General features: G+C 36.1%; 1 protein-coding gene across 1 annotated transcript in view; it reads right to left on the bottom strand.

The window, feature by feature from the left end:
• Nucleotides 1-26,231, bottom strand: part of EPHA6 (EPH receptor A6) — a 784,796-nt gene that overhangs the window by 252,587 nt on the left and 505,978 nt on the right. The window contains 2 exon segments of the mRNA XM_058555640.1: nt 1,374-1,536; nt 1,946-1,993. Coding sequence (XP_058411623.1) covers nt 1,374-1,536; nt 1,946-1,993 — 211 coding nt within the window.

Below are 26,231 nucleotides of genomic sequence, written 5' to 3'. Positions count from 1 at the left end.
GATTATAAATGACTTATCACTGGTATTAAACACCCAGGTTACAAGTACTCTTTTTATTCATTAGTTGACTCTCTCTCCCTAAGCTGTGTTCCTTCTTAATTAAATATGTCAGTGCTTTTCCACTTTTCAGTTAGACATAGTTGTAACGAAGAAGTTCTTATGGATCGATATTGTTCAGCAATGTAAAAATAACAACAAAATACTCCTGTTATAGAATTTGAAACCCAAGTAGTTTCACTTTGAGGGAGTGATAAATGGAGGAACTGTGGCCTACTGAGTGGTCTCACCACTAGCATATTATAATAATTCACATGAAAGGAATCGGTAGGATAGTGAAGTAGTTAAGGAGCACAGGCCTTGGAAGAAGACAGACCACAGTTTCAAATATTAGCTTAGCTCCTCACCAGCTGCATGAATCTCGACAAATTGCTCATCTTCTCTAGGCTTCTGATTTCTCATAAGTAAAATTCAGAAAATAATTCTTGTCTCATTGGATGTTGAAAGTTTTCAATGAATAATACATGTAAAATACTTCACATCCTGTCTGGCACTTATTAGAAGCTCACAAACTGGTAGGTATTATTATCGTTATTCATAAAGAATTTTTATAATAAATTTGCTATTCTTGAATTCTTATATGAATATAGGTATTTTAGCAATGATAGGAGCAGATTTTTAGTATAATTAGATATTTGGACATTTCCCCATAGAGGTACACAGCAAAAGCCACCCATATTATTCTTATAAAGAGAGCAGTAAGATGGATCTAAGAGTCAAGAAAGAACTCAGTGGTAGAGCTGGGTTTAGAACGAATCAGACATTTCAAAGCCTATGTTACATGACGTTCCAAAGCCAACGTGAGGCTTTGGAATAAACCTGAGTTTTGCATCAAGCCCCTGCATCTATACTTAAGCTTACAATGTGTATTTCAGTGGAGTGTGTCCCCTGACCACTGTTTTTATTGATCGAGATACCAAGCCAAAGCTGCACAGTTTTCAACTAACTGCTAAAATCAGTTGCCCGTGGCTTTACTCTCTTCCAAGTTTTCCTTAGTAACACACTGTGATGCCAAGACTGGTGAACAATTAGGCTTCCACGACCCACTGAGACTCTACGTTAGAGCGTAAGTGATGAATTCTGCATAAAGAGACATATTCGGGCCACATTACAACTGCAGTAGTGGAAGGTATTTCATGGGAATATTTAAAGATAACACCAAAATATTAACTGCAAGGACTGTATGATTATTTACATGAACAGAATCCTGTTTGATGAGACTATTAAAATTTTGCAACATTAGATTTTTAACCATCAGGTCAGATTGAAACAGTACTAAATTAACATCTTACTTTATGTCCTCGTGTGAAACTTACTTTCATCTCCTGTCTCAAACTCAAACTTCTGGCTGTAGCCACTGTATCCTGTAGCAGTCCTCGCCCGGATATGGAATACGTACTTGGTGGCTGGCTTGAGGCCTGTGATGATGACACTGGGGGCCTTGGACCTCGTGGAGGAGTAGGTGAGCTGCTCCTGCTCCTGGGGACAGAAAAGAGGAGAAAGGAAATAAAGCAGAGTTACTCTCCTTTTTCTAGAGACATTCCAAAGTTAAACTGAGGAAGTATGCTATGAATATCAAAAGTATTGATTAAAAGGAGGTGTAAGCATGGTTTCCCATAATTTAGCACTTCGTTATTTATCATTATGATGCATATGATATGGTCTTGATTTGGATATTTATTAAGAGAGATGATTAATCTTATACAAACAGCACTTGAAGTTTTGGTGATTTGGATTTCTGATCCAATTCTAAGTAATGGTGGTGGTGCGAGAGCACGTTGACACAGAATGGCGGCTGCGTCTTAAGCAGAATGGGCACATCAGATCAGACCACACCAGCAGCGTGCAAGGAGCAAGGTGGGGGTGGATTCAAGTACTCGCTACTCACTTCTACCCGCAGGTAGTGCCAAAATGCCGGCGCTATCCGGGGGTAGACCTGTGGGTGAAAGAAAAAATCAATTAATTGTTTTTTTTTTTTTTTTTTGTGAGGAGATCAGCCCTGAGCTAACATCCGCCAATCCTCCTCTTTTTTTTTTTTTGCTGAGGAAGACGGCCCTGGGCTAACATCGGTGCCCGTCTTCCTCCACTTTATATGGGACGCCGCCACAGCATGGCTTACCAAGCAGTGCGTCGGTGCGCGCCCGGGATCCGAACCAGCGAACCCCGGGCCGCCGCAGCGGAGCAGGCGCACTTAACCGCTTGTGCCACCGGGCCGGCCCCTCAATTAATTGTTTTTTAAAGTTTGAAATCTTTTATCCCGAATCAACTGCTTTGTTCTGAACCTCGGTGATTCCCCAGTAGCAACAACTGAAATTGAGTCAATTTAAGACATAAAACGATGAAAATTTTCTCTTGAGGGAGAACTGACTCCTCCCCCCAGATACCACAGTTTATTTTTAAATTAGACGCACATGTTACACAGTGATTGCGAGGTGGGTTTTAAAATGGTCTGCCCAAAAATGTGCATCAAAGACACAGAAAGGTATGAAAGACCCAGCATACCTGCGGAAGCTGAGGCAGGACTAGAGGCTTGGGTCCCAGTCACCGGCAGTTAACTACACAGCGACTCCCCCCTAACCACTCCCACTGGCAGAAAATAGATGTGCCTCAGATAACAGAATGATCTAATAAGCCAGGGTCTTGTAAGAGGGCTCTCTTGCCCCCACGTCAGAACAGGGTTGTTCATTTCACCTGTGCATGTAAGAGACTGTCCACAATATGCTGGAGGTGAGGGCAAATTAAACTTATACCGTTTTTGTATAGCATTGTTGTCCAATAACTTTATAATGGTATTTTAATAGATTATCTGAAAAAACTGTATTTGTATGAACAACTCTTCTAAATTCACAGGTCAAATTAGGCCATCAGGTCCTTAAGTTAATTCTCCACTGTTCTCATTATAAATCTAAAGATAAAGATTCTCAGGGATGGAAGTGACTTTCAAGGTCATTAACTGAATCACTCATTTGATGCTTAAAATCTACCTATAATATTCCTATCAAGAATTTCATCTAGCCTTTGCCTAAAATCTCTGTTGTTCAGGAGATCTTATTAATTAAGAAATGAAATTATAAAAATCTACACATATGGAGAATGTGTCAAACTGCATTTATTTGCTGGCGATGCTTTAAGATTTAGAACTATGAAAATCATTTCCCTTAAGCTACTTTTGAGAAAAGAAATACTTATCTTAAAGATCATTTTTAAACTCTATGGCCTTATTTGTCAGAACTTTATACGCTGCATGGTTATTCCGTGTCTAGCTGAGGAATTGAATTTGCCATCTATACCCCAAATAACAGAACTGTTTATTAAACGCGAACTACAAAGAAAAAATGAGTTAATAACAGCAACATTTTAAATAAAAAAGACAAAACAAACTGCAGCTTATATCTAGGTAATTTCGAGATTAGAAAGTAAATAAACATCCACCTAGCTAAAATCCAAGGAAATAAAGTTTATAAAATCATTGATGGCAGTAATCATCTGCCAAAGGCTAAAAGAAGGGGCTTTCTTAGATCAAGGCCTTTGGCTTAACACCCATATTGTGGAGAAAAAAAATGTTTGTGTACTATTAGAAGAGATGATATTATTTCTGGTAGAAATTTGCAAAATATTTTGCATTGTTCAATCTCATATACAAGAGGAGAATATTCCACCTTTCAGAGAATTTTTTGAAACATAGGAGTTATGGTATATTTTGAGTGGTGTTTCACAATTTGAAATGATGATTGAAAGACGAAGTTTAAAGCCCTGAAAAAAGAATTTAGTCTTATCCTCAACGAGAGAAGATACAGACTCAAAATTTACTCGTAGAATGGCTCCATAATAATTATACATTTTGTCTTTGTTGCTTCACCAGAACATAGCTAAATAGTAATTTCTCGCCCAGTAAATTACAGGGAGTAAAAGACACCTTTTGCGAATAACTCTTAGCACTTCTGCTGTCATATACAAAAGTATATATCTGCAGCACATCCCTGGAACAAAAATCCTCAAGTAGGAAGTGTGCTTATGTGGTTCCTCAAGCCTAAATCACAGCAGCGTGGAGGCTGCTGCCTTACATCTTGCCACCTCTGAGCCTGCCAAGGAGGAGGGCACAAAGAGCAGCAGTCAGGAGAGCTCCGCCTCCCAGCATACTGCAGCCCTCTCTCCTCCTGCGTTTCCAAGCTCTTGGGAAGCCACTGAGCACTCACTCATAACAAGCATAGGGCACTATTGTCCCAGAACTTTGGCTAACTGCCTTTCTGCTGACATATCAACTCCAGGTAGAGACCTGCTTTGCCACAGAGCTATCTAGATCTTCTCATTCATCCTGGCAGGCTCAATTATGAACAAGCTCGAATAGGGTGTGTGTGCAAGTTTTTCTGGAGTGTATCCTATAATGGAATTGCTAGTTGTATGACACCCACTTCTTCAACTTTGCTAGGTAATACATCCCATTGTTCACAAAACTCTCCTATATGTTCTTTATCTTTGCTAAATCCACAGCAAAATCCTCATCTTATTCTTAACATATTTATTTTTGTATTTTCTTTTTTTCTTGATCAAGCTTTCCAGAGGTCTGAACCAACTTTTGGCTTTATCTCTCTATTGTTTCTTTGTTTTCTGTTGCATTTAATATCTGGTCTTATTATAAATTATTTTATTTCTTCTTTGTGCTTTGTGTTATGTTCTCTTCTAACTTCTTATGTTTCATGCTTAACCCATTAATTGTCAGTATATCTTTTCAAATATAATTTAAGTCTACAAATTTCACTCTAAGTACTGCATTCCTTATACTCCATAAGTTTGCATATGATATAGTATCAATCGGTTTACTAATTTCCAAAATATATGATGCTTTGATTCTTTGTGGCAGATCCAGGATTACTACTTGCACACTTTTACGGGTTGAGACAGGTTGTCAGACAGTAAATAAATGGCACAATGTGAAGCTCCAAAGGCATAACCCCGTCGGCTTCAAACACACCGACTGTGGGGAGGAGATGCTCATTGCTGAGAGCACACAGTCTTTCGCACTAGGGCTTGTTGGCTGAAAGTGAAACAGCTTGTTGTACTGCCTCTCCTCGGATGAGCACAGATGATAGCACCAGTTGTGGGAAAAAAATTCAGTGACAATGCACTTTAATGTATTGTTATGTACATCATTTCTAAAATAAGTATATATACAATTTCTATTTTATGTGTTTGTATCCACATATATTAAAGAAATAGTTCAGAACCAGGTAGTGTGAACATACGGCATTGTCAAACAGAACACGCATGTTTTATTCTCTAGAGATGTTGACCTTATTTGTGGTTCTCTTCCCATGGGCAGACCCTGCAGCTTAGATTCAAACATTACTCCTTCCCACTTGCTAAGTCTAATCTTACTGTCACGTTGAACCTTTCATTTACCTAAAATACTGTATCTAGCTTTATCTCTTTAGGTGTCAAATCTTCATGGTAACTAAAAGGGATGTTCTTCCTAGAGCTGGACCTTGTTAGGATTCAATGTGGAAAGTATAACTTAGTGAAAAGAAGTAGGCTCAGGGGCCCCATCCCTATGGCCGCATCTTTGTGCAATCGGAGCTCATCTGGCCAGACCCACAGCAGGCAGCATGTAGAGAATTCTGGGCTGGAATTCTCCCGTCTTGTGCTTGATCTTGGTTCTACTGCTATCATGTGCCTTGATAAGTCACCTTCAAGACTTTGACTGACTCACAGAGAAATTCCTTCATTCCACAGACATTTCATTGAACGCTCATTATGTGCAAAGTTCTAGGGTATTCTAGTAGATTTAGCTTACATAATCACCAAAGTTCTACCTAAGCAGTTAAATTCTATAATTATTTTTTGTCAGAAGTACAATTCCCCTCTCTTTTACTGTGACTCATTCTCATCACTCCTCACCTCCCTCTCCTGGGTTTGCCATTCCCATTGATGAAAGGAGATTCACAAAGTGGGCATCTTTTAGCTGGTTTGCTTTCTCTTAAAGTCTTGGGGTTTAGTGGGATTTCTGTAAGATGTTACCTCGCTGTTTTATTTTTTAAGTTGTAAATTAATTGGATTATATATGTGATTGAAAACTATTCTGTAGACTTTTTTTTCTTCAGATATATAGATCTAAAGATATATCAGCAATCACAAGATAACCATGATTTACGCAATGCTTTACAATTTAGAAGGTGTTTTCACACACATTCTTTATGTGCTACTCACAACGATCTTGTGAAGTAAGAAGAACTGGTGATATTTTTATTCTCACTCAGCACATGATGAAGCTGTTCAAGAAAGAACACGAGACTTACCAGAGCAAGTCACACAACTAGTCAGCGGCTGCCATTCAAGTTCTGCTTTTTCACTAGAACCGATTTAGGCAGATATGTCCAGGGCAAATATGCTCATAGATCAGATCTGAGCCAAAGTCATTTCTTTCACACTTTATGTTCTTGATCATCTATCTAATCACTAGAAGTAACTTTAAACGTAAGACAGCCCATGAACCAGACAGTAATGATTTGATGGCATTAGAAGACTTTTATAGAAATAGTTCCTCTATGGCAGAAACAATTCTCAACACCGAAGATGTTCCTGGAAAGGACAGGCTTCCCTAAAATTAATACATGGACATTCCAGGGGTCGGCCTCGTGGTGTAGCAGTTAAGTGCACGTGTTCCGCTGCTGGCGGCCCAGGTTCGGATCCCGGGCGCGCACCGACGCACCGCTTGTCAGGCCATGCTGTGGCAGCATCCCATATAAAGTAGAGGAAGATGGGCACGGATGTTAGCCCAAGGCCAGTCTTCCTCAGCAAAAAGAGGAGGACTGGCATGGATGTTAGCTCAGGGCTGATCTTCCTCACAAAAAAAAAAAAATGGACATTCTGGTTGGTTCTTCAGTTTCTTTTTGGATTTAACTCAGATGAATCAATCTCTGAGAGACTTATCAACTCCTGGTCCATTTCAGTTGCAGGATTTGCAAAACAGAGCATGAGAATGAGCTGTGTGGGCCCAGCAACTGCAGCTACAGCATGTCTATAAAACAGGCATAATCATAGAAGAGCTTATCGTCCTAAAAAGTGATCCATTTCCATTCTTGTATCAGTTGCCTTGATTCATTGCATCAAAGTGTGAATCTATTCCTTTTTTAGAGCTCTTTAGAGAGACAGAATCTTATCCTACTTTAGCCAAACCCTAAGGTATACAGAGAGGTCCTTCCTAAAGCATGACTTAATTATCTACTGAAATTTAAAAGCAATAGTTTTTTTAATATGTGGAAAATGTCTCTCCTAATGATTGAGTTATAAACCATCATTTTCTCTCTGCTACTTATGATTGTCTACATAGAAATACCTAGAGAATTAACAGAAAAGATTTAGAACCAATAAGAGAAGTCAGTTAGACATAGTCAACATACAATTATCAATGGCTTTCCCATACACTAGAAATGACCACTTAAAATTATATTTTAAAATATTCCATTTACCGTAGCAACAGAAACCTTATAATACTTCAGCATATGACAAAAAATATGCAAGATCTCTACGAGTAAATCTAACATTTTAGTGTAAAAACCAAAAAGAAAATCCCTTATTTTTCTTGTCTTACTGCAATGCAAAGATCTTTAGTAGAATATTGTATAGTAGCAATAAAAGCAGGAACCTTACTTTGCTTTGTTCTTTTACGGAAAGGCTATTCACGTGTAACTGTTAAAATATAATTATATCAGATAGGATTTTGGTAGACATCCAGTTAAGGAGCTTTCTTCTTTTTTTTACACTGTAATTTTGTCTTTAAAATGTGAAATGGATTCTGAATGTTATAAAAAAATTTATCAGTATTTGGCAGTTATATATTTTCACCTTAATGTAGTAAATACTTATGAAGAACTACCTTTGCATTCCTAAGATAAACCCCAGTTGTTAATACTTGTTCATAATATGGTATTATAATTTTTATTGCAATTTTGGATTCAATTTGATAATATTCAACCAGAATTTCTAAACCTATGTTTATAAGTGGCCTTGGCCTAGAGTTTTCCTGTTTTTTCCCTTTTTTATTATCAATCTCTGATTACAATATTTGGGTTAGGCTATATTTAGAGAAAGTATTGTGAAACTTTCCATTTTTTAATGTTCTGGAATAACTGATATAACATGGAAATTATCTGTTCCTTGAAAACTTAACTGAAATATCTTCCAGGGGTAGATATTTGACCATCCTTTTTTTTTTTTTTTTTTTTGGTGAAGAAGATCAGCCCTGAGCTAACATTCATGCCAATCCTCCTCTTTTTGCTGAGGAAGATTGGCCCTGGGCTAACATCCGTGCCCATCTTCCTCCACTTTATATGAGATGCCACCACATCATGGCCTGACAAGTGGTGTGTCGGTGTGCGCCCAGGATCTGAACCCGGGCTGCCAGTAGCAGAGCACGCGCACTTAACCACTATGCCACCGGCCGGCCCCGATATTTGACCATCTTTTAAAATTATTTTATCCTATATTCAGATCTTCTTCTTATTCAGTTTTGGTAATTAACAGAGTATTATCCATTAAATTTACATTTTATATTTATTGATATAAATTTACATCTAGTCTTGTCCTAGCATTGAAAATCTCTTCCATAAATAACATTTTCCTTCTACTAGCAAGCTTTATTGCCTACTACACAAGTTTATCAGTCTTTTAAAAAACTGGATTTTGATTTTTTAAAATACACTTTTGATTCAATTTCATTAATTTTTGATTTTATACTTGTTCATTCCCTCTTTCGAAATTAATTTTTGATTTTACACTTGTTCGTTCCTTCTTTCTACCTCCTTTTTCTTCACTGGTCATATTACACAGGTTTGGATATGTGTGTTTCAATGTCTTTCATTTTGAAATAGTTTATAATTTAAGTCTATTACTCTTTAATATGTATTATTTAAGATAATATTTTAAATTTTCAAATGAATAGATTTTGGGCATGAGATGAGGGAGCTTGTTTTTTAAAAATTCTTTGATTTTGTTGCATGATTTTCAATGAATGATGGAATAATTTTATACAATTCAGTCTCTTCCTCTAGTTACTTCAATGTGTGTCAATATATATCCCCAAATAGACTGCAATTTCTAAAAAATGTGGTCTATATTTCCCTCAACAAACAAAACAGAATAAAACAAAAAAGCAAAGGAGTGCTGGATTAATAATTAGTGTTTAATAAATGTCTTCTGATTGACATCCACAACGGAACACCTCAATCATTTAACATAGGGAGCATCTGGTGCAGCTCTGGCCACAGGTCACCGGGAACTGGACTGGACTAAGACTGCGGCTCCAATGGAGGAGCACACACTGGGGTGTCTTCCCACTCACTCTGATCTCCAGTGACCAGATACAAGTTAACCCCACCATCAGGGGAAGATGAGGCTGACGCTCAACAAAGCTGATAGCCCCAGAGATAAAAGCAAGCTAGAATGATTACAGATTTCTTCTCCTATGAGACTGAAGCCAGGATGAGGAGGCAGAGAGAGAGACACTGCACTGACGGTGAATAACCTCAGCCTTCCTGATTGCTGCCTTCCGAGGCTGGGACGTTCTGCTCTGCCTTGGCGTCTACCTCTTGACACCCTCAAATAACCATCAGATGGGGTTCTGTTGCTGGTAACCAAGAGTTGCCTTCTCTTCTCACATTCATTTAAGTATACAAGATAGAGTTTCTAATTTGGGGACAAGACAGGTTAAGAAGCTAGTGGGTAGGGAGTTCTAAGCTAGAGGGTAGGGTGTTCTGAAATATTTTTCTTAGGTAAAAATTGGCTACTGCTATGACAAAATTACAAATTATGCATAAGTAAGAAAAAAATGTATAAGTAGATATACTAAGTACACAACTACTTTCTGACTGCACTTTTGGAGAAGTATCATTTAGTATGCCATGACTATAATTTACTACAATCAACTCTTGATTATCCCTAGTAATCCAAAATAGGAGATAGCCCTAAATCACTCTGAAATGCATTCATGACTTTTTCCCTCATATTCCTTCCAAATATATCTTTGTATTTGTGTATCTTGTTTCACCTAAAATTAAAATTAAATGCATCCTTTGAACACTAAATGTTCAGCAACAGTAGGGATGGCACCAAAGTACACCTGATGGTAAAAGAATATCGGTCTGGAATTAAACATTCATAATTGATTTTCAGAAAACAGAAACCTTATATGTATAATTAACTGCTTGCAATTGTGCTTAAATTTACTGTTAGGGAAAACGGGTAAATTATTACAGGGTGACATTTAGAAAATACTTGTGGGAGGATGAGACCAATGGGGTGCCAGCTGTAGTCAGCTCATCTATGAAAACAGAGAAGGGGATACTATCTCAAAGGGTCAGGCTTGTTGTGAGGAAAACGCAAAATAACATGTTAAAACCCTTTTCCAGGCGCCAGCAGATGTGTATAGCATTACTGCTTTCTTTCAAGAGCTATTATCAATAGGTGGTACATTTAATCCAGCGCAAAGACAGGCTTGTGCCTTAAGGTAATTCTGCAGATGCTGTGAGGGGTCTTTTTAAAAATTTTGTGTGTGTTTTGCTTGCCTGTCAACCTCTATATTCCACTGCTTAATATGGTGTGCCTAGCATGTGTAGGCTTTCATGATATATTAGCCAAATGATTGAATAAAGAAATTAATGGGTAAATTGCCCCATAAGTTTAGCTTTCAAATTTTATATATTGTTATAGCAATTTAAAATTAGTTTGCATAAATTAATGACAATTCAAATGAGAGATGAGAAAAATTGTTTTGCTGGCTTATAGTACTTCTGTAATCAAAATGTAATAACATGATGTCAGTAGAGCTGGCTTGTTTTCTTAGGAACCTTGTAGAGAACATCCAAGATTTTCCTTGGCAAAAAATATTTTACAAAACAATATGCTTTAAAAAAACTAAGATTTGTGCTGAAATATCTTCTTAACACATATTTCTTAATATTTATTCACTTTTAAATTTCCCATCTGTCTTTGTGTAACCTACTTTGGTATAGATGAGATATAGATTTTTCTTCTGAGCTCTATTACTCTATAAATATTTATAATGCTGTTTAAATAAAAATGAAACGTTTAAAGCTTGATATCTGTCCCCGAAGACTGTGCCTCCATCCCAAAATCCCTTAATGATTTTCTTAAAAGTATATCATCGACAAACAACAACTTTAAATTTGTCATTCATTGTTAAAGTTTTTGATGATTTATAAGAATTTTAAAACCATGGGTAAATTTGGTGATAAGAATAACAACATACAGATAGAAAAATGAAGACATAAGCATAGCAGAGAATATAACATTTAAAGAATCCATACTTATTGGAGTATTGAAGATAGATAAAATTATTTTACCTAAAAGAGGGAAAAAGAAAATCAAAATCATTATAAGAATAGTTGAGGATTACACTTTGTTTAAGCTAAACATTTTAAAAAGCTAGAAGAAATAATGTTTTTAAAAAAGAAAAATATCAAGCAGTTAAATTTTTTCGCATTAGTGCTAATTGAATTACACGACACATAAGAAAAATAAAGGCCAGCAGAGAAAATCTTTGGAGATGAAATAACTAGAGAGTAAATGCAGATGACTGGCCTCCACAGCTGTCTTGGTTGCTAGATGTTTCCAACAGAACTGAAGTGAATAATAAAGAAGGTGAGACGGGTAGGATTTCACTGGATGAGAATCCAAGAGAATATGAGAAAACATTTTGTAGAAAAGTCTCCACTGAAAAACAGGATCATTTGTGAATATCAGGCAAAGTCTTACATTTGTCCAAATCAGCCACAAAACATGGTGATAGAAGAGCTGCTTCTTGCATTGAAAAGGAAGCAGAAATTCATTTAAATATACAAGCATGAGAATGCCTTAGCCTCATTTAGAACAGGAAGAAAACACTTTGTGAAGATTCATTTTTCATTTTTATCTTCCCCACTTAAGTGTATTTTGTCACCGTGGTGGAAATTTAATTTTCTTATATTTGTTTATAGGTCTTAATTGTGATCTGATGACAGATATATTTGTTTTGTTCAAAATTGAAACAAAGATATCTAAGATTGATCTACAAAGCTACAAAAAATAATTGAAGATTCAAAGAACGTAGTCCCACCTCCCCAAAAGAGAGATTTTAAACCTTATATGTAAGTGATATCATCTTGACTTGAAAAGCATCCTATTATATTCTAAATAACCCAATATTTTCAGTTAATGATCTAACACAGTCATTGATGTTGAATTTCCTTAGAGGACTGGTAACGTTAAAATGTGCATCAAATGAATACCTCAAGATTTATAATAAAATACAGGTTTATCAAGATACTGTGCCTGGAAACTGAGTAACATCCCATCACTGACAGATATAAGACTAATAAACAGATTGCAGTAGTTGAAAGCTTCCTGCAGACCACACACACACATGGTTCCTCTACTTCCAATGTGGGTGTCTGAAACCAAAGGAACTTTAAAATATGTAAATGACTACAGACAGGGTTAAATGAAAGAGGAATTCAAGGCAAAGCAAGCTCATTTTCCAGAAATATTATTTTTGTCTGTATCATTACCAAATAGTTGGTATAAATTATTTATTTACTCATATACATAAGCTAGTTTTGTAATCAAACTGGAAAGAGAGAAAATTATTTATGATGAAGCAGTAAGTTAAATTTAAGGTAAACAGAAAGATAATCCCACACTGTGCAGAGGTCTCTGTTCTTTGGCCTTGGTCACAAATGCTGCCCATTTGAAATAATCATGCAGTTTGTCCTTGGGGGTTGGGGTGCTAGGAACGGATGCTTTTTCCTTGGACATGCAGAAATCTCCTTATTTTCAAGTCTGGGTGACTTGATCTGTATAATTCTATTCTATCTGTAATGAATACATTGGCACAACCCATTGTAAAGACCAGATTCAAAGAACTGAAAAAACTTGTTTATGGACATTTTGTTTTCCTTCTTTCTTTTTTTGTTTTATGTTTATAAATTAACTTTTTTCTTTTTTTACTTTCTTTCTTTTTTTCTTTATTTTTTGCTGAGGAAGATTGGCTCTGGGCTAACATCCACGCTCATCTTCCTCTACTTTATATGTGGGACTCTTGCCACAGCATGGCTTGATAAGCAGTGCATAGGTCTGCTCCCGGGATCCAAACCTGCAAACCCTGGGCCGCCGAAACGGAGCACATGAACTTAACCACTATGCCACTGGGTTGGCCCCTAAATTAGCTATTTTTTACCCTACAATATTTTCAGATGTAACTATTTAAACAGACTTTGAATTTTTAAAGTTTCATACATATTCAAAATTAATAAATTTGCTTTGGCCCAGTACTGAAAAATATTTTTAAATTAGTACAAATTAGAAGGAAAGCACATAATGTAATATTATACAGATTTAAAGTCAAGTGGTATGGCAAAATAAAGATGGTTGCAGATTCTTTTATACTCCTCTCATTGAAAAGTCAGGTCTGTGCCCCTTCCTGTGACTGATGGGACCACCTGTGACTGATGTGACCAATAAAGTAGGGCAGAAGTGATGAGCTGCCAGCTACTGGCCCCGCCTCTAAGAACGAGTTTCCACTTTCGTCTTGGAGCTCTGCCTTGCAATCTAAGAAGTATCTAAGAAGTATGACTAGTCGGAGACTGTCAAGCTATGTGGAAGCCCAAGACAGCCATGTGCTTGAGCCTTGGAGAGAGAGGTGGTGGGGGGGGAGCGAAGAGGAGGGAGAGGGAGAGGGGAAGGTGATGAGATGATGATGAGGGCCAGTCCCCAGGTGTTCCAGCCTCGAGCCTATTTTCTCTCATCCTGGCTGAGGTCCCAGAAATTGTGGAGCAGAGATGAGCTGCCCCTGCTGCGTCTGGTTCAAATACCTGACACATGGATTCATGAGATATAACACTTATAACTAATTATTTTTAAGCCACTACACTTTGGGGGTAGTTTGTTATGCAGTAATAGGTAACTGGAACAAGTAGATTGAACATTAATCTGCATTTCAAGTCCCTGATCTAATATGGAATAGTTAATTGATCCTATCTTTTGTCACCAGATTGGCTGATGGAATTTTGAATTAACACATAAAACTTAATCAACTTAAACATCCCAATTATCTGATTCTTTGGAAGGACTATGACTTTTTAGCCTGAAACGACAAGTTAGTCAAGGCAAATCTATTGAAAGTATAAACAGGGTATAATGTAGTTAAAAAAGTTTTTTAATGTTAACACTTTGATAGTACTTACTATGTTGCAGGCTCCATAAGCACTCCCAACACCCAGAAAATCCTCAAAGCTACTCTGTGAAGCAAGTCTACAGATGACAAGACTGGGGTACAGAGAGGTCAACTGAGCTGCCCAACGTCACTTGATGAGTCCGTGGTAGAGCTGGGATTGGAGTCCAGGAGTCTAGTTCTGGATTCTGTGCTGCTGTTTGTTATAATGTACAGCTTCCAACATCAAGTACTGCAATACAGCCCTACATCACCAAGAACTTTATATATTGGGTATGTTAGATTTTATATTCCCTTTTCATTAATATATTGGCACAGATATAAAAAGAAGTTATATAGCTTCTATATATAATAAATAATCCACAATCCTCATCATAGTAGAAGAACCTATGAAATTCAAAATACTTAGTCTAACAAAGGTTTAAATAGATTATATTCTGTTACTATTTCATGGGATTTTGAGTCCTCATCAAACACCGCTGGTATCAAGAAACATATTCACCTCCTGTTTTTACAATGTAAGGAAAGAGGCTCATTAACAAGAATGAAATGGTTATTTCTTTTATCACAATTAAATTTTGTATCTAAGCTCATCTATAAAGGCAAACCAGAAAGAATGAGCCAAGGTGATTTCCTTTATTTGCGCTTTCTTTTCTATTTTTCCATCATCGGGAGTTTAGGAGGATATCTATGCTGCAGATCAAGACTAAGAGCTTTTCAAGGCTTTAAACTGAAATTTCTAATTCTGTTACAGTTTCAACAGGATCTTCTGTATTTACTGATAAACTGAGTGACCTTATTAATTAAAGCACTGGACTGGAATTCAGAGAGACAAGGCCGTTTTTCTGTGACTCACAAGATAGACGAATTTAGCACATCATAGCACTACTGAGCCACAGCATATTCAGATAAAAAATGAACAGAAAAATCTCAGCTCCATCCATCCACCTCATAATATTGTTGTGATGGGTCAAATATGAATGCATATGAAAGTGATTTCTAAACTGGAACATCCTCTTCAAATGTAAGACAGAATGATTATTGTTGCTATTGATGTGATTAAATAGATGTCCACGTAGTTGGTGGAAACATCTGTCACTTAGAGTAAGACATAATATTTTAATAATAAACTATATTCTGAGTTAGTGAATGGGAATTCCATTGGTTATGTAGTAAATTAATCACCCAGAAACTTTCATCTTTTAATTCCACATCAAGAAAGTTCATGGATAAATCAGCCAAACACCCAGGAATCTGATGCCTTAGTGATTAGGTGTGTGGCTGAGATTCATATGTGAGGATAACACCAAGGTCTAGAGATTTCTTCAGATGACAGATCCTCCTTTAGAGTCAGTTATTTGGGCCTCAAAATCAGTTACCTGTACCTGTGGGCATGCCCAGTTGACTAGTTGTTAACACAGCCTTCGTTGGTACAACAAGACCATTCTGAGATTAAATATAGTGATTTGTAACAATCCTTGAATGTGACATGTTTCAGGAGCTAAGGGGGACTATTCCTGCCAGCTCCCTCCATCCATCTGCCATGTTGTAGACATACAGCAACAAAATACCTTCACCACCGTGCTGATCGACGCCTGAACTACGCCTTCAGAAGGACCATATGTGGTCTTTTTAGAATATAAAGTTGTTAAACATGCTAAGATAAAGTGTTATAATGCGTACTTCACTCAATAAGAGGAAAATTACCAGGAGTTGTTGATAACAGCAGTTGTAATAGCCAAATACATTTGGGCATAACTAAATTAGATAAGACAGAAGGATTTCATCCCTCCACCTGCTGTGATTTACTCACAAAATCACAAGAATCCAGGGACATAGGGGAATAATGATTGCACTGACCACATTCTTTAAGTGTTCTTTTGTGAAACAGGAGGATCAAACACAGGTTCTGGGAGCAACTTGCCTTTGCCAACTGAAACTTAGCCAAAAACAATTGATTTATATTGCACTCGCCCATGAAGAACTGCAGAATACTTCCTCACACAAAACTTTACATTTTCTCAGCACAGACATGATTTTCTATTACTAAAGGTTTAAGGTGGATCTAAATTAATTCTAACATTTTTAATTTTTCAGTCATTCTGTGGAAATGCTGATATTTCCAACAGTATTTAAGTCATCAGTTTCTAATTAAAATATACAGATATATATAAGGGAATATATGTAAATTAAAGACAATACATATAAATTAAGACAAAATTTCAAGAAAAGAAATCTAAACAAACACAATAGTATAAAAAATTATCAAGGAAGTTAAAACCATTAAAGAAAAAAAACTTTTGAAATATTAGAACCCTTATAATAATCAAATTATTTTCTAATTTCCATTGGTATACTCAAGTAAATGGACAGACGTCTATTCTTTCTTTTTTCCCCTGAAAAAATCAGACCAGTGTAGATTCTACAAGGTCACTGAAAATGCATGATATTAAAACACAGTCAAATTCTGTAGCAACATAAATGTCTTTATGAGCAGCAGGTGTATTCTTTGAAAGACTGTAGAGCTATTAACAGCTCAGTAAGGACTACATAATAATGGGCTGTTAACTCAGCCTCCCTTACAGGAGTACTGAGGAAGGACATGTTGAAACCATTAAGACAAATGCATTTTAAAAAGTATCCACGGGCCCGCCCCATGGCTTAAGTGTGTGCACTCCGCTGCTTGCGGCCTGGGTTCGGATCCCAGGTGCGCACCCATGCACCACTTGTCCGGCCATGCTGAGGCTGCGCCCCACATACAGCAACTAAGAAGGAGGTGCCACCATGACATACAACTATCTGCTGGGGCTTTGGGGAGAAAAAGGGGGAAAAAAAGGAGGAGGATTGGTAATAGATGTTAGCTAAGGGCTGGTCTTCCTCACAAAAAAAAAAAAAAAAAACTATCCAATATGGATGCTTTACAAAGAGAGGTTCACTTAAACTTTACCTCCTTAAAGTAATGAATTTAGTCTTCTTGATTTGAATATGTCCATCCAAAAGAATTAATTAGTCTGAATAAAAATAAAATCATAATTTTGAAACTAAATGTGTTCTAGTCATAAGTACTTGAAAATGAAGTCTGTTAGATTATTTTTTGTAAGTTCTAGGATTTGAGGCTTCCCAACAAAAATTTACATTAGCTAGCACAAGTGTCTGCCATCTAAGAGTTTCATAAGCCTATTTCAATGAATGAATGATTTCCTAAGATATATTATAAACTGTTGACATTTCAGCTGCTTACCTCAGAAAAATCAATTGTGATTTGATTCCCAGGAGGTCACCTCTAGGTATATGATTCAAAGTCAGAGAGACTTTGGCTTTATTAGTTTATTGGGACTATTTTCTTCCATAGTTGCCACAGTCATTAAATCATTTAAAATTTTCTTTAAATTTAAAAAGAATGAAGCTGCTAAAATGTTTTTGGTTAATTGTGAGGCATAGACTATTTTGTGATGCCCAATGAGTGATAACTACTTTGTCCATTTTTTCATCAGTTTGAACAAGAATGTTATAATGAATTATTTAATTTGATTTAAATATAAAACTATGTAATATTTAAAAATTAATAAAATAGCACAAAACATATTTACTTTTTTTTTTCTTCCTTACAGCTCTTGCTTCAAATTCATGCTTCAGTGAAATAAACTGAGCAGCAAACAGAATTTAATAAAAAGTATTGGAGTGATTGACTTTGGTACTGAGGAGGGTTTTTCCACAGCCCTCATTCTGAAAGTAAAGAACAAAGGCTTCAGAGTAGAAAAGGATACATACATCATTTAAAAATAATATTTTCCTACTGTAAAAGTATGAATGAGCTAAAGCAAATAAACATTTATGTTTTTACAATTTCCTCACTTGACGGCAATAAAGTTTGGCTTAAAATAAAATTTCCCAGAGTTTTCCACGGAACGTTATTTCCAAAGAATATATGTTAAACAAAAAACAAAAAACTTATGATGGTGCACGTTTGGGTCTTCTGGGGAGCAGATTCCAAAGCAACGCTGCAAGTGAAGATACTTAGGGAGGGAGATCCCTGCGCAGGTAAGGCGGCAGAGGATCAGCAGGCAGGGAGAGCTCTGGGACCACAGCGCCCAACTCGGGGCTGAGTCCCCTGCAGACAAGGTGAAGGAACAGGGCTGGGCGGGCAACGCTGGGACGGCAGAGCGGCTCTGAGCCGCCCCAGGGAGACGCTCCCCGCGTCCAGACGCCCAGCTGCGCACCTGAGGCTCGGCTTTGACAGGACGTGCGGGACTCTAAGGGGCAGCAGCCGGAGCCTTCTTGCAGGAAGTTCTCTCCTGAAGGGAGATCTAAGCAGTGCACTCTCATGGCGGCTACAAGGTCAAATAATTCTGGAAAACACTAGGTGAAATAAAGCTACGTGTTACTTTGCTGCAAGTTTTCCTTGAGCATTTAATACGCCCAGGTGGTTCGTTAAACTCCAGAGACGGAAACCGTATGCTACACTTTCCAGACTGATTTGACCATGCAACCCGTGGTGATAAAAACATCCACTGAGACTAGCTCTGCAGTACCTACTCTGGGAAACATCAATCTAAGATACACTAAATTAACTTTGGTTCTGAGCTATCAGGAGCAATACTGTACAAACTGTCTTCTGTCTCAGTGGTTCCATTAACTTAGATGCCGCTCCGTGTGCCCTTCCTCTCCAGTCCCTACCTCTTTCTGAGAGGTATTTACTATCCTGGATTTCGTGTTGATCGTATTCTTGCTGAAAACATCAGTGTTATCACATCTGTATGAGCACATAAATAACACACTGGTTTTGTGTGTCCTGGAGCTTTCTACAAATATTGTTATACTGTATGGAGTCTTCTGCAACTACATTGTTTCTAACGTTTATCATATTGTGGCATTATGTTTGTTCACAATGTTCATTCATTTTCACTAATACACATTGCTCATGTTTCAATATACCACAATTTATTTAGCCACTCTCTTGATGATGAAAATTTGGATTTTTTTTTGACAATGCTTCCTTAAACATTCTAGGATATTGTCTTGATCACACATGTAAGATTTTTAGGGTATATACATAGCAGTGAAAATGCTGGGTCATTGGATATGAAAATGTAGCAATTTATAGAATTATGTTCCAGAATGATTTATCAATATACGCCCACTCTAGCAATGTAAGAGTTCCTATTGCTCCATATCATCTCCAACTCTTAGAAATGTCAGATTTTGGGCCGGCCCAATGGCAGAGGGGTTGAGTTTGCATGCTCCACTTTGGTGGCCCAGGGTTCGTGGGTTTGGATCCCGGGCGTGGACCTATGCACAGCTCATCAAGCCATGCTGCGGCGACATCCCATACACAAAATAGAGGAGGATGGGCACAGAGGTGAGCTCAGGGCTAATCTTCCTCGGAAAAAAAAAAGAGAAAGATTGGCAACGGATCTTAGCTCAGGGCCAATCTTCCTAACTGAAAAAAAGGAATGTCAGATTTCTTAATTCATGCCAGTCTAGTACGTATAAAATGTTATATCACTGTGGTCTTAATTCACATTTTCCTTATTAGTAATGAAGTTGAGCATCTTTTCTTATATAGGTCAACATTTTCTATCGGATTCTTCTTTTTCATATTGTTTTACAGCATTTCCTTATGTTTTTTGGATAATAATCCTTTGCTAGTTGTATACATGGCAAATATCTTCTCCCACTTGGTGGCTTGTCTTTTTACAATCTTAATAGGGTCTTTTGAAAGAAAGAGTTTTTAAAATAAATGTAATTAAAATTATCAAATTTTCTTTTATGGTAAGGACTTGCATTTTATTTACGAAATTTTTTCCTTACTCAAAGTGAGAAAGATATTATTCCATATTTTTCTTCTAAAAATTTTTAAGTTTTTCCTAACAGATTTATGTCCTTAGAATATTTAGGCTTAATTTTATAAATGGTTCAATGTAGGGATCTGGTTTCTTTTTCTTTTTCTCCCAGTAGAGATTGCTTAGCATAATGTCACAAATAAGCCATACTTTTCCTCATGATCTGCAACATCACCTCTGTCATATGTTTAAGGTCCATATACATGTAGGTCTGTTTCTGGGTTCTCTATCATGATACACTCGTCAAGTTGTCTCATTCTGTGGCCTTGTATCACTTAGCCTTAATGACTATATTTTAGAGTAACTCTGTATCTGTCAAGGCATGTAATCCTGACTTATTTTTGTCAGAAATGTCTTGCTAATCATGCCCACCCCTTTCTCTTCATTGCCATATCAATTTTAGAATCAGTTTGTCAACTTCTATAAAAAGATGTGCTGGAATTTTTGTCAGAAGTGCACTGAGTCTACATACCATTTGTGGGAAAAATGACCTCTTTATGATAGTATCCATGAATGTGGACTCTCCATTTATTTGAGTGTTTCTAAATATCTTTCTATAAAGTTTTATAATTGTTTTGCATATATTGAAATATAGTTTAGATTTATTCCGAAATACCTTACATATTATATTGCTATTGTAAATGTAATTTCTTTGAAAAATGTGTTTTCTCTTTGCTGCTGCTGTGTAGAAATGCAATTGAATTTTATAGCCAGCCACCTTGCTACAATCTAATTATTTAAACAACTTGTATGTATATTTGGTAAGAATTTCTATGTATAGAGTCATATCATCAGGGATAATGGGAGTTTTCTTTTTACAACTGTTTTATTATTTTATTTTAAATCTAATTGAAATGGCTATGTCCTATAATATTTAGTAGAAGCAATGGTAACTGGCATTTTCATTTAGTTCCTTTGTTAGGAGATTTAGTTTAATATTTCCTTGCTAAGAAGGATATTTGCTTGATTTTATTTACCTTAAGCAAGTTATCTTATGTTCCTAGTTTTCTAAGAATTATATGCAAGACTAGGTGTTAGATATCAAATGCCTTTTCTGTAGCTATTGAGAGCTTTTTCCTTTAATCTGCTAACATGGTAAATAACATTTATAAGTTATTTACTGTTAAAAATCCCATGCATTCCTGATATAAATCTAATTTCATCATTTTTTCCTGCGCTTTTTTCATAATCATCTGCTGAATTAGTTGTCTAATATTTAGTTTAGGATTTTGTATCTATGTTTCTGAGTTATTATTTCTCCTGCTGTCCTATCTTAGTTAGGAGGTTATTCTGGTCATATGGAATGCATTTCAGAGAATTCCCTCTCTTTTTCTGCTCTTAGGAAGTGTTTGCATATGTTTGGATTAACGTGTTCCTTGAAAGTTTAATAAAACGACTCCTAAAACCACCTAAGCCAGAAGCTCTTACTTTTAGAACAATTTTCATCCACTGATTCAAATTATTAGTTAAATAACTATTAGTTAAACAACTCTTGGTTAAACAAGTAGTTAAATAACTATTCAAGTTGTCTATTTCTTTTTCAGTCATATTTAGTAAATAATATATGCATATATTTTTGGTGAGGAAGATTGGCCCTGAGCTAACATTGGTTGCCAATCTTCCTCTTTTTGCTGAGGAAGGTTGTCCCTGAGCTAACATCTGTGCCAATCTTCCTCTATTTTTGTCTGTGGGACGCTGCCACAGCAAGGCTTGATGAGCAGTGTGTAGGTCCATGCCTGGGATCCTAACCTGTGAACCCTGGGCCACTGAAGTGGAGCAACCGAACTTAACCACTATGCCACTGGGCTGGCCCCGTAAATAATCTTTTTATAAAATTTGTTTAGTTCATGCAAGGTTTCACATTTATTTGCATGAAGTTGATCTTGGTAAACTCATTATCTTTTCAATCCCTACAATATTTGTTATTATATCCCCATTATTATTCTCATTCATCTTTAGTTTCTCGAATCTTGTATTTTGTTTAGTCTACCTGAAGTCTTGTGTAATTGATCCACCTTTTCAACATGTGGGTTTGTCCATCTTCTCTATTGTAACTCTGTTTTCTATTTTCCTAATTCTGCTCTTGCTGTAAGTATTTCCTTCCTTCTACTTTCCCTGGATTTATTTTTTTTCCTTCTGCTAAATTCATAAGTAGGATACTTAGCTCATTAAGTTTTGGACTTTATCATTTTATAATATGGGAACTTGTTATACATTTCCATTTTGAAATGTTTACACTGCATGGCATGCTTTTTGCTATGTAATATTTTCATTATCATTCCATTAGAATATTTTCACTTCCTTTATGATTTCTTTTTTGCATGCTATTTTTATCCAGTATTTGAGTTCTCTTCTTCAAATATTATTTTATACAAGTAATGTTTGTTCAGATTTATGTATATGTTTATTATTTAATTTATTCACTTCTTGTTTCTTATACTATCCTTTTTGAATCATTTTTCTTCTTACTGAAGCCCATCCTTTTGGAGTTCCTATATGGTAGGTTGTTTGGTGACAAACTCTTTCTTTTCTTTTATCTCTAAATTTCTTTACTTACTCTTGGTTCATAGATGATTCTGGGTTGACAAATGTTTTCTATCAAAAATTTGAAGGTAATATTCTTTGATTTTCTGCTTCTGTTGTGCTAAGAAATCTGCTTAAATTTTAACTGTCATTTCTTTGTCAATGTCTCTTCTATATGTCTAATTTTAAAATTGTCCCCTTTCTCTGTCTCTTTTATATTCTGCAATTCTACTATAAATTTCTAGACATGGATTCTTCTTATTTTTCCTATTTTGGATATGTTATACTTTTGTGGATTCATTGGTTCTAGAAAATTCATAGCCAGTATTCATGCATTACATGCTCTCTATTCCTTCTGTTTTTTCTTTTTTAGAATTCAGCTCAGTGTATGTTATTCTATCGTCTACATCTCTTTATTCCTCTTCTATATTTTCCTTTTACTTGTCTCTTTGTGCTGAATTCTGGGCAATATTTTCAGATACATCTTCAAGTTTACTAAATGTCTCTTTTATTATTATTTATCATATATATACAGATATACATCAATCATATATATACAGATATAGATATACAACATATGACTGTTTAATGCATTGGTTGAGTTTTTTATTACAATAATTACATTTTTTCATTTTAGAAGTTTCATTTTCCACCAATCTGCCTATTCTTCTTGTCTTTTTCTCACTTTTGTGATTACATTTGTTATTTTTTTTAATGTTCCCTATATAGCTGTTCTATGTGCGATTCTTTAACACATGCAGTCCTTGGGATTCTAAATCTGTTGCTGATTGTTTCTGCTGACTCATTCATGTCTTGCTTTTTCTTGTGCTTGGTGTTCTTTGACTGTGATATTATTGCCTGATCACAATCTGTGGTGTCTTTGAGTCCTAAATTTTGAAAGCTTTCTCCAGAGAGGATTTACTTGTGCATCTGTAAGTAGTCAGGGGTTGCTGCTGACATGGTGCCCTCTCAGTGTGCCTTGAGCATCTTTGGCCCAGCACGGAGCCCCAGGATGAGTCCCCCTGCTAGCTGGTGGCCCAACTCTCTGATCTTGACAATGGTGCTTTCAGAGCACTGAGAAATCTTCTCTCAGGGAAACCCCGCCAGACCAGTACCAGAATGATAGCTGTGTTTCTCCTCCAGGCTCAAATTTTTTTTTTTTGGACAGGGAAAGGCGAATCCTTGAAATTCTCCTTTCACTTTTGTAAGACCAAAATTACCATCAATAGTAGGCATTATCCATACCTATTTATTTTGCAAAGGAAGAGCCTTTCAGAATACCTACTCTGGCATCATTCTAAAAGCCAAGAAGCCACTTTCAACCAAGACTAAGTGACACAGCACTTTTTTTCAATTAAAAAATTAGGAGAAAAGAAAATGAAAGTTTAAGAGTAACAAATCATTCATTCATATAATCACTTATTTTTCAATTTTTACTGAATTATTACACTCTGTCCGGCAAAGGGCCAGTTGCTGGAGATGCAAAGATGCGTAAGTTGTGACCCCACGAAGACTCATAGCCCAGCATGTGGAGATGGGCAGGGTCACAGGAAGGTCCATAGGAACTTGCAATTCCTTTTTGTCCCTGCAAAGTCTTCTTCAGTTAGTAATGACATATATGTTTAAAATAAAATAAAATTGCAATTAAAGACATATGGGAACTATAATTGTTTTAAGTATACATTTGATCATGATACATTTCCTGAAATGGTTTCTATTTTGAAATAATGTAGTATTTTGTTTTGGATTCATTCCAAACTAAATATTTTGGGAAATTAAATTTATGAAATCAAATGTACTATTATGATTGCAAACATTTTAAAGAAAGACATTTATAAACACCTATCTTGATTTGAGCATTTAAAAAGGAAAATAAGTGAATGGGAAGTATAAAATTGATTAGTTTCCTGAGTAATGGATTAGGTAAAAATCATTGAAACTTAAAATAGTACTAATGAAAGATATGAAGATATTCTATAATCAACGAAAGGTAAGAAATTTTTAATGAGAGTTAATTATATCTTAAGCATATTTAACCAAATATGATAAAGCACTATTTAAAATTTTAAATATCATCCTTAACATGAATCTGCAGTGCTAAACAGCATACGTGCTGATATTCAATAGACATTCATTGAATGAGGGAAGGAAAGAAGGAAGGAAGGATGAAAAGAAGGATGGAAGGAAGGAAGGAAGGCTGGCAGGAAGGAAAGAAGGAAGGACAGATGGAAGGAAGGAAGGGAGAAGGAAGGATGGATGAAAGGAAGGAAAGAACGATGGAAGGAAGGAAAGACGGATGGATGGGTGGAAGGAAGGATGTGTGGGTAGGTGGGAGGAAGTGTGTACTTGGCTTTCTTCTGCACACTGTTTCAGCCTCATCTCCTCTCCCTCCCCTACGACACTCAAGCCAGAGTAAACGGTCCCTTTCTTGAACTTTGTTGTCTTGGGTTTTCACGCAACTGTTTCCTTCGCTGGAATGCTCGTCTTCCTGTTTTGCCACAACTGTTAACATTAAATATCTCCCCATTGTGAGTTAGTACCTAAGCCAAAAATGAGAATGTTTTATCTCTGTAATTATTTAAAGTTGTATCCATAAAGGATTTTTATTATAGAAATTCATTTAACTCTAAATTCTAATGTAACTTTAGATTGCAAGAGTCTTGGATTTAATTTTCAGAGGACAGCATGATGTGAAGAAAAGAATTCTGGATTTGCTGTTAGACATGTAGCAAAAATGTGTAGCACATAATGGGTATTTAATATATTTTAGTTTCTTCCTTCTTTCCTTTTCTGTCTTTGGTCTTCACTTTTTCCTATATTAAAACAAAATATTAATTCACGGTAAAATGTTCACCTGTCAGAATAAAAAGGAGTTGGTATTCTAGATTTCTGTATTCCAAAGATTACAATACTTGGGTCAAAAATTGGGTTCAAAATTCCTAGCAATTAAGTGAAATTGAGAAATATATTTTATTTTTGAAAACAAACTATATAATACTAAAGTTAGAAAATTAGATTTTTTCATCAAACAATACTCAAGTAGGAAAATACAAGTGCTTTTTAAAATAAAGACTACTGAATAAATCAGCAGACAATAACTTCAACCAATGCTTTTGAAGGCAGAATACAGGAATATTATTGAATTTCAATTGATTGGAATAATTTTTTTCAAGGGGCTTAGATAATGTGTTCCAGACACTTTGTTTCTGATCACCTAATTTAACAACGGGATAGAAGTCAGAAAGCGTACATGAATGTGTTTGAAATGCCCATCTTGTGGTCTGCTACAAATAAATCCTCAAATGAATTTCCTACAAAACCAGATCTCATTCAATTCAAAGACCACTTCCTTAATAAGTTCCTCTAATAAAACCAAGAATAATCTTTCCCGTCTACGGACTTGGTGAAAAGCTTAGGTGAAAAGTAGGATTTTTTAATCCTAGGACACATATGATCAAGTTGATGACATTACGGAGGACCAGTTTAAGTTTGTTTGGCTCTTTCACAAATTCACATCCTAACTTCAGCATGTGCTGTGCCTGGGATATTTCATACCACTTTGTACAGTTTGTCTTCATTTCAAATTT

The sequence above is a fragment of the Diceros bicornis genome, chromosome 15 (genome assembly GCF_020826845.1).
Source record: "Diceros bicornis minor isolate mBicDic1 chromosome 15, mDicBic1.mat.cur, whole genome shotgun sequence".
Taxonomy (NCBI): Eukaryota; Metazoa; Chordata; class Mammalia; order Perissodactyla; family Rhinocerotidae; genus Diceros; species Diceros bicornis.
The sequence above is the reverse complement of the archived record's forward strand: the minus strand, read 5'-3'. Positions and strand labels throughout refer to the sequence as shown.